The sequence below is a fragment of the Gouania willdenowi genome, chromosome 14, assembly GCF_900634775.1.
Source record: "Gouania willdenowi chromosome 14, fGouWil2.1, whole genome shotgun sequence".
NCBI lineage: Eukaryota > Metazoa > Chordata > Actinopteri > Blenniiformes > Gobiesocidae > Gouania > Gouania willdenowi.
Genome location: NC_041057.1, coordinates 21655452 through 21665755, shown reverse-complemented (window position 1 = coordinate 21665755; position 10304 = coordinate 21655452). Strand labels below are relative to the sequence as shown.

General features: G+C 36.2%; 1 protein-coding gene across 1 annotated transcript; it reads left to right on the top strand.

Moving 5' to 3' along the window:
- The first annotated feature begins 1688 nt into the window (after positions 1–1688).
- Positions 1689–4770, top strand: LOC114476056 (homeodomain-interacting protein kinase 1-like). Its single transcript, XM_028467300.1, has 6 exons — positions 1689–2215; positions 2661–2852; positions 3350–3531; positions 3645–3882; positions 3972–4061; positions 4453–4770. Exons 1-6 carry the CDS (start codon positions 1919–1921, stop codon positions 4768–4770), a joined length of 1317 nt encoding a protein of 438 aa, XP_028323101.1. The 5' UTR covers positions 1689–1918.
- Positions 4771–10304: the final 5534 nt, after the last annotated feature.

Here is a 10304-nt window from a genome sequence, read left to right as displayed (position 1 = left end):
ACTGGAGGAGAAGAGAACTAAAGCCTTCGCCCATGTGTATTTGGTTAGATTATTGAAATAGAACGGGAATAAACGGAAAATAAGCACAGATAGATGCTCACAAAAAGAAGATTTTTGAACATCTACTTGTTTTACTACATCATTGCTGCCACTACATTACACCTACTGTATCGTATGCACTTCAGAACGGGGCATTAGGTCATTAGCATAGGGCTTCTCCATCACAACGTGATTGTTTTTTAACCGATGAGAAGTCGTATCTGATTGGCTGCAGAGGGCACTACGTCCTCAACCAATCAGGAGCAGGTATGAGATGAAAACGAGCTGTCAGTGAAGACAGAGCAGTTGCAGTTAGTGAGCATTGTGAAGACAACTGTTTATGTGACTTTTAAAGCATCTGAGTGGAAAATGTCCCAATTTCTGTTCTCTGGAACTTCAGCTGCTGCAAGTAAGAAAGACTCAATGACAAACAGGGCTTTTATACTTTAGAGAGGGCCTTTAGACTGGAAAGTGTGTGTTATTACAGTGGTGTAGCAGCAAGTATTTATGTCTCCTCAGAAAAATAGTTCCTGTATTTTATTCCTGAGATGGATAATTAAGCAATATCACACCAGAGGGAGTGCTGGTGTGCTGAAATATCAGCACTGGTGTAGATTTGATTGTTGTAAATATCTGTATCTTTCTAATCCTTATTTTTTAACAGTCTTTTACTTAATTACTGTATACACTTATTTAACGTTTATTCTTTCTAACGTTTATTCTTTTATTTGTGATTATTTCTTGAGTGGCTGTAACAAAAGTAATTTCCCCCTGGGATTAATGAAGGAATTCTGATTCTGATTCTGATAATCATACCAGTGCTGATATTTAACCCAACAGCACCACCTCAAGTGTGATATTAGCTGTTGCCAGGCAACACATAAACGTTTCCTAACTGACCGTTGACTAATGTCTGTATAAAGTCCCAGTGCTGTTGTTGATCTATATCAGCAATTACGTTTTCAATTACCCATGTTCAATTACAATTAAATTAAGATAACAGTGAGCAGCATTTTTTCCCAATCACAATTAAATTACAATAATTTTTTTATCCTCAGAAAGTCAATTACAATTGTGTTTTCAATTACTAAAGTCCAATCACAATTACTGAGCTTGAAATAAATAACCTAATAACATTGAACCTACCTCATGTGTTAGCTTTCTGTTAGCATCTCTTATGATAACAGGTCCTAAATCAGCTAAAACACACTAAAAATTAATTTCTATCATCTAATTTATTTCCTATCCATTGGTTACATTGTTAGGCTTCCTAATCAATGAAAATATAAGTTCTAATATTTTTGTAGTGGGCATCTGAGCCTTTTATGTGTCAGTGTACCCCTCAATTTTTATATTTTTTTAATGGTAAAATGTGGAAAAGCTGGATTTGAAAAATATTTGAATAATTGTTAACTACATATGTGTAAAACTGTGCATAAAACTGTAACATGGTTCTTTAATTTTTGTGTCAAATTATAATTGACAATTTTTATAGAATTTACATGGTAATTACAATTACAAAATTAAATTTTCTGATTTCAATTACAGTTTAATTACTCTTACGACAGCAACATAATTTTTCAAATGCGATTACAATTACAATTACACCAAAATTGTAATTAATTATCAATTACACGATTACAATTTTAATTGACCCCAACCCTGATGGAATGTGACGTCTCTTTTCCAATCAAATTACTAACTGTTGTATGAGTTGCATTGAGTCTCTTCCAGGTACCAAGTCCTGTTGGAAAATGAAATCTGCATCTTCATAAAGTTGGTCAGCAGCAGGAAGCATGAAGTGCTCTAAACTTCCTGGTAGACGGCTGCGTTGATCTTGGACCTAAGGAAACACAGTAGACCAACACCAGCACATGACATGGCACCTCAAACCATCACTGACTGTGGAAACCACAATACAATTATGGAGAAAATATGTTGTCCACTACAGACACATACACAGACTGAACTAGTCTATACTCACCCTCTGTTCTTTCTTTCTACTGCAGCAGCAGAACTTCAGGTTCTCCACAGCAGCACTGTGGATTACTCCATCCTGGAGTGTGTTGGTGAAGGCAACTTTGGGAAGGTGGTCAAGTGCCAGAACCTCAGCAACAATGAGACGGTGGCTGTAAAAATAATCAAGGAGGGCTTTGAAGAAGATCTTGAGCATGAGGTACTTGTTTGTACCTTCTATCATATTTGAGGGCTCAGGTTTTGCTACTTCTAAACTCTATGAAGAATATTTTTTGTTATTAATGTGTAATTACTTCAACATAGCAATGTACATTTCAGGACTTCTGTTCTCTTCAATGCAATTTTGGGAATAAACATATCTATTTTTATTTATTCATAACCTAATATTCCATGTACATATCATATCAATATACATGTAAATGTAAAGCTGATTTACACTTGTTTATATAGCTTTTGTACCTATTACTTTATATATTTATTCATATCTAATCCAACATTGAAAACAAACTTTGTTACCATTTGCACTTTTTTGATATTTGCAAAATAACAATATAAGATTATTTAAGACCTGTTGGAACCAGATGATGTATTTTAAATCAAACTGTGCTTTCTTCTTCTTTTTTTCTATTTTTTTTTTTTTACAGATTTCCATGCTGAAGTTAATCAGTGTCCTGGATGCTGACCACACAAATTTGCTCAAATTTTATGAGCATTTTGTGTACATGAACTACAACTGCCTGGTATTTGAGATTCTGGACGTCGACCTTTACACTTTAATGGAAAACCGAGAGTGGGAGTACCTGAGTCTGACTGAAATCCGTTCTATTGCTGAACAGGTATGGTTTATAATATTTGTTGTCAGAGTGTGGGTGTGTGTGTGTGTGTGTGTATGTGTGTGTGTGTGTGTGTGTGTGTGTGTGTGTGTGTGTGTGTGTGCGTGCGTGCGTGCGTGTGTGTGTGTGTGTGTGTGACCTTTTAACCACAAATTAATGCAATATCATCCGACCAGCAGCAAAAAGGGGCGTTTTGGTTTGTAAGCGGGTACACCCCCTTTAAAGACAGATACACCCCCTTCTTCTCATTCATTTTTGAATTGTAACTTAACGTCTGGTCTTGATCGGTATTTCATCTGACCAGCAGCAAAAGGGTTAGGTTAGGGTTAGGGTTACTTCTACTTCTACTTAGACTATGACAGAAGTCAAGTAGCAGAAATGATGTATTTTCAAACCCTTTCTTATTGGTTGGTGAAAGGCCAATCAGATTGGTGTAAAGCCTATACAGCAAACAGACAATGTTTATTCTAATCCTGTGTCTTCTGATCTTGTTTCTGCAGCTACTGGTGGCTTTAGATTCCCTGAAAGACCTTGGAATCATTCACACTGACATAAAACCTGACAATGTCATGGTGGTCAGTGGGAAGATCCAGCCATTGAAAGTCAAACTAATCGACTTTGGTCTGGCTATTACAACTTCCAGCATGGAGCCTGGCCTTGACATTCAGCCTCTAGGATACAGGTAGGAGGATTTCTCCTCACATGGCTTAGCTGTGGTTATGACAAACCTGTATTGTATTGTATTGATTTGTTGGTCACAGATTCTCACTCTTAACTCGTGTCTTTGCTCCTCAGGGCTCCTGAAGTCTCCATTGGCCTTCCCTTCAGCGAGGCCATTGATGTGTGGGGCCTGGGTTGTTTGCTCACATTCCTCTACATTGGAGAAAACCTCTTGTCTGTGTCCTGCGATTATCAGATGATGAAGCGTGTTTCAGAGCTTCTTGGTCTACCAAAGGACGACCAGCTCCAGGCCGGGGTTCACACCAGGAGCTTCTTTTGTGAGGCTGAGGGAAGCCCAAAATGGCGATTGATGGTAAAACTGAAGTTTTTTTTTCGGCAAACCTGAGTTCACCAAAGTTTAACTTTACAATGAACTTCATGACACTCATCTTGTTTTCCCAGACACCAGAGGAATATGAAGCTGCGAACAACATCGTACCTGAGGAGGAACAACGTTTCGTTGAGTTCTCTTCTTTGGATGATCTGGTTAATGTAAGTTTTGAATTAACATTTTCTATTTAAACATTTGTTTTTTTTTCAATTTAAAAAAAAGCAAGTTTTTAAGTTTAATAACTCTTAAAACATGGATGACATAGATTACTGTTTAAATATTCTAAATCATTTATTTGGAAAATGCTATTCATGATGAATGAGAAATTTCCTTTAAACAAAATCATTGCAGAAATATCAACAATATCTCTGTAAATGGTCCTACTGATCATTTGATCTGATGTAAATTCATGCAGTGTCCAAATCTATTCACTGTCCTGTTATTAAGTCTTGACTGCCATGAAGCTTGTGAGATATCCTGACCATAAACTACTCACTGATATGCCTGATGTGTGAGCTTGTGTAATAACCAGTGTCTTGTATTAAAATGCAGGTTCATCCAGGAGAAGAAAGTGGTGAGGCTGAGGACAGAAAAGCCTTTGTCGACCTGCTGAAGCATCTCCTGCGCTTGGATGGAGATGAAAGGCTCTCTCCCTGTCAGGCTCAGGTTCACCACTTCTTCACCACATCCCACCTCAACCAGCAGGAGACCAGCAGACACTATCAACCCTCCTCACAGGTTGATAACACAACCTGCCCTGCATCTGGTGAAGAGTCTGTTCTGGATCAAGCCTGTGTGACAGAACGTTCTTTGGTGAAGAGGATTCGAAGGCTTTTCCGAAGAATCAGGACTTTTTTTGTCAAGAAGTGAATCCTTATACATGTAAATACATTTATGTTCAATAGTTGGTTTTAGATCATTTGGACTTTCACAGATATATTTTATATATTTTTTATATTAAACAAATAAACATGTAAATATTTATTCTTTTGTTCTTGTTCCATGTTTGTGTTGTAGTTTAAGAGCCTCTTAATTTTATATAAGTGACTTAAACTGGAGGTGATCAAAGAACAGGTGGAAAACGCTAGAACCTTGGTGTTCTGATTGACTCAGATTTGATCTAACTGCTTATTGTTAGATTAAATCAAAAACAGCCTTCCACCAAACTTCCTGTTAACTTCAAAACAAGAGCCCTTTTTACACAAGTGTTTAAAAACACTAATGGAAGACGAGACGAGATGTTTTTTTATTTTGAAAGGGGATGTTTGATTTTTTTGCCGGTGTCATGTAGTGAGAGCACATCGTACTGAGATTCTACAGTATATACGCATATATGCACATGCGCGCACATGCGCATTACCAAAAAATAAATTTTTGCTAAAAAATAGTAATTTAGTCTTTTTTGTTTATTTTGTTTGCAAAGTGAATGGACGTGTTTTATTTGTTTAATGGATTATGTTAGGGTTAGGATTAGGGTTATAATCTCAATACGTAGGTAAACTCAGTACGTGAACCATTTTATATTCTGCTCACAATGCATCATGGGACAGTTGAGTGTGACAAGTGTGCCCACCGTGCACACTTTAAAACTGTCCCAATATAGCAGGGGTGCACACACTTTTTCGGCTCCCGAGCTACTTCTACCATGGACAGATCTTCAACATCTACTGTGTTGGGGGGGTTAAAATAGTAAATATAATGCACAATTATGATTATGATTATTATTACAATTGTTTCATAATGATTAATTATTTGTATAATATCAAGGCAAAGCAAATGTACAGGTACATCTAAAAAAAAAAATTGAATATCATGAAAAAGTTTATTTTTTTGTCAATAATTTCAGAAAGTCAAACCAATATATGATATAGACTCATGACACATAGAGTGATATATTTCAAGCCTTTATTTCTTGAAATGTTGATGAAAATTTGAATATTACATAAGATTAATTTAAAAAAAAAAGGATAACTTAAACAAAAATGTAAGGCTTCTGAAAAGTATGTTCATTTCTATGAACTCAATACTTAGTTGTGACTCCTTTAGCATGAATTACGGCATCAGTGCTGCGTTGCATGGAGGTGATCAACCTGTGGCACTGCTCATGGTGTAATGGAAGTCCAGGTTGCTTTGATAGCAGCCTTCAGGTCATCTGCATTGTTGGGTCGAGTGTCTCTCACCTTCCTCTTGACAATAACCCATAGATTCTCTACGGGGTTCAGGTCAGACCATTTTGTTGGCCAATCAAGCACAGTAACACCATGATCATTCAACCAGCTTTTGGTACCTTTGGCAGCGTGGGCAGGTGTCAAGTCCTGCTGGAAAATGAAATCAGCATCTCCATAAAGCTTGTCAGCAGAAAGAAGCATGAATGTCTAAAATGTCCTGGTAGATGCTGCGTTGACTGTGGACTTCAGAAAACACAGTGGACCAATTAAAATACAAAAAATAAAATAGAAACAGTAACACTTAAAAACTGAGTTGGATTAAAAATGTAGTATTATTAGGTTTAGTTGACAGGTTTGGAACATCAAAAAGAGGAAGCGCAGACTGCAAAGATATGCTAAAGGAGAAGCTTTAAAGATTTTTTTTTTGTACACATGAAAAAAATAAATACTTCTGTATCCCCATCTCAAACTCCCTTAAATTAAATCCATTTATTGATTTTATTTATTATTTTAAAAAGGAATTAATTTATGCAGGCATATACTGTATTTGTATATGTGTATTTGTAAATGTGTTTTATGTATTTATATGGATACATGCTTTATAAAAAGATGTGGTATGGATGGTGCTGCATGAACGGATGCTTCTCCTATTCTTTCTTTTGGGCCCCTTGTCTTTGCTTTCTTTGTTCTGATTGAGGATTTGTTTGAGTTTCAACAGACCTCATAATAGTGTAGTTTTGGAATGGTTTTGTTAGTATGGTGTCATACGCCGCCATTAATGTTCATATTTTGAATGGAAAAAACAAATCAAAGGATCAAAAGTGCCATTGCTATGAATGATCGCCCATGTAAAAGCCAGTTATCTAAGTGCTAATTTGTCTGACTTGTCCTGCATGAAAACCAGGTGACGTCTGAGTTGAGAGTGATTCCAGCTGTGGCAAATGTGCCACAGGGATGAACAACAACCAGAGCTTTGTTCCCCATTGTCCATTCAATTATAAATGAAGATCACTGAAGAAGAAAATGCACTTCTTTCCACAAATAGGTAAATCACAGTAACAAAAGATGCCCTTAGTCATTTGTATTGCAAGGACATTACCCAGACATTACATCCTGCACAGCTGCACTGAGGATCTGCATGCATTAACTCCAAGCTCAGCAAAAGCTGGCCATTACAAACTGTGGATAGCCTGGAAACAAGAGAAAGATAAATGATCATCTAAAAAAACTGTCTTTCATGTATTTTCATAATCTGTCATTTAAACAGATCACTAAATTATATCCCATGTTAAATTTGACCAATTTCGTAACCAAAATATTTGTTCATTAAGCAATAGCAACGATTTCATAATGTGTCCATTATCCTTTGTTGACTATACGTCCATCCATTCAAGATTAAAGACGCTGAGTCATTCTAAGGTCACTCTGTGGGGATTATTCTGTATAGCTGCTGTGTTCCTGAATGATGAACACTGAGACAGTGAGTATGTAAAGACAGGAAACTACACAAGCAAATGCAATTCTACACTAAGAGCATGAAGGAATATATTAGTTGAACAAGAAACATAACAACAGATAAGATGCAATAGGTGGATTGATTCATTTGTATTCCTATATTTTTTTTATTGTACCATGTACAATTAGTTGGTAAATGGTTAAACACTTTTTGCTACAATGTGTGAGCATTAAAACATTTGGTTTAAATAGAGGTGGATTGAATAAGTGTTTGAGGGAGATAAAAACAGATTTTTTTGCTGAGCCTCACTTACTATGGGGTGCTGAATGTGGAAACTGTCACATTTTCATAGCTGTCATATTTTGAACAATTAGCTCACATTCCTTACATTTAGCTCATTTTCTTTCATTTGAGACATACATTGATGTAAAACAGCATGTTCTTTAGCATTATAAAAATGTGCACACATGAAGAATAAATCTAAATGTAAATGTTAGATGTAAATATAAATGTTTAATGTATATCTAAATCTAAATGTTAAATCTAAATCAAAATGTGTAAAGCTAAGTGTTTAGAAATTATGTAAAGTGGACAAGTCAGGGCCTGTCAATCACTAGGCCTCGCCCACACCACAGACTGCGGCTGCGTCCGAATAGTCCCTCCTATCTCCTTTCCTATCCACTGTTCCTTCAGAAGTGTTTAAGAGGTGGTCATGATAAAGTGCGTCCAAGTTCTCTTTAAGCTCAGGAAAAAAGGCTCAATGTTTCCTTTTTTACCTCCTTTAGCCTAGGAAACACTGATGCATCCTTTACCAAAGTAGACCCACAATTCCTTGCGGCAACAACATTTTCTTACGGAAACTCAGGATGACCGACAAGTAATGTTAATAAGTTACCAATGCAATAATGTGCCTGGAACAACAGAAAAAAAATAATCTAAAACCCATATTTTATTATATGTAACACATATTATCAGATTATAACAGACGTAAAACAGACACTCTGTGGTTCAAGAATAAGGGATCAAAAACATTTTTATCCACATTATGTTTTATTCAACATAATTTATATTAGTGAGTAGAAGGTGAGTGTGAGCAACCATTCTCAATGTGATGCTCTTTTAGCTTCACTTTTGTTCCTCGTAGCCTGTAGCCTCTTTTCCTTTGATTTACATTCAAACCTTTTTCTGATTATATCAGTGGAAAGTGTTATAAATGTGCTTTTAGTCCATTTTCGGAAATTTTTAGTTTTTTCACCACGGCAGACGTCACTAACCTTCGCGGCCGTCAGATTATTATGTCACGAGTTGAAGTGCGAATGATTGTCAAAACAAATGTGAATACCTTTTCCTTACTCCTCTCCTAACACCTTTCCTTAAAAGTGCAGTACGCAACTCTCAGATCCCTCTCTCCCCCTCCCTCCCCGCTGCTCTCTTGCCCTGCCTCCAAACTAGTGTTATAAATGTGCTTGGTCACTTTAAATGTTGTTGCCGCAAGGAATTGTGGGTCAGCATTATCTGGTCTCCTTTGGTAAAGGATGCATCAGTGTTTCCTAGGCTGAATGAGGTTATAAAGGAAGCATTGAACCTCCTTTCCTTAGTTTTAAGAGAAATGGAACACTCCTTATCATGGCCGCTACTTGAACACTTCTGGGGGTTACGGAAAAGTGGATAAAAAGGAGATAGGACGGATTATTCGGACGCAGTCATAGATTCGCTGAAAGTAACAGCATGCTGTATGTCAACTCACTTTTGCCAGTGATGAAGACAGAGGATTCAGAGGACCTTACGGTGGGCGGAGCCTTGTGATCGACAGGCACTGACCAACCCACTTTGTATCATTTCTAAACATTTAGCTTTACACTTAGTGACCAATTTAACATTTAGATTTACATGTAACATTTAGATTTGACTTTTACATTTAGATTTGACTTTTACATTTAGATTTGACTTTTACATTTAGATTTGACTTTTACATTTAGATTTATTTTTCACGTTTAAACATTTTTAACAATAATATAGAACATGCTGTTTTAAATGAATTTGTCTCAAATGAAAGAGAAATGAGGAAAGTGAGCTAAATGTTCACAATATGTTGGCTACGAAACAGTGACCGAGTTTTTACATTCGGCACCCTATACACTTACTGCCAAATCTCGGCCTCTGAACGAAGTTAACTTACTTTATTTAAAACAGCATGAGAAACCACAGACTTAAATAGCTCTATATCAGAGGGGTCAAATATACAGGCCTTATGCCAACTTCATTTGCAAAAGGGTCCAGCCTGGCCTCTGGTACAACATTACTAAGTGTACACATATAGCAACATAGACAATTTATAAACATTTCTGAATTTTATTCAGAAAGCGGTTACTTGTATTATTTGTACATTTTTAAAGGATACAAACCCTAAAATATAAAGTGCATAGTAAATGCTTGGATTGCAGTGCATATGATGATGGTGGGTTCTAGAAAAAATAAATAATAAAAGTTTGGGATCCAATCTGATATTGAACAAAACCAGTCCAGTGTTAATTTTTGGACAGTAAATTTTGACTAAACTGCAACTTAGTTTTAGTCCAAATTTGGTAACTATTTCAGATATAGTCTAGTTTTAGTCAAATAAATCTGTTACAGTCGACTAAAATATACAGTTTGTGCTGTATATTATATAAAATATATTTTTTTAAAGACAATTGACATTTATCAACCAGATATCGGATGGTTCCATTTGAGAATTCTGAGATCAAAGTCAGAATTTTGAGTTTAAAGTCAGAAATTAG

Excerpts from the sequence above, each read along its gene's own strand:
- LOC114476056 (XM_028467300.1), top strand. The coding sequence starts at position 1,919 with ATGGCACCTCAAACCATCACTGACTGTGGAAACCACAATACAATTATG. Across the intron at positions 3,532-3,644 it reads ATTCAGCCTCTAGGATACAG|GGCTCCTGAAGTCTCCATTG; the intron begins GTAGGAGGATTT and ends TTTGCTCCTCAG. Across the intron at positions 3,883-3,971 it reads GCCCAAAATGGCGATTGATG|ACACCAGAGGAATATGAAGC; the intron begins GTAAAACTGAAG and ends TTGTTTTCCCAG.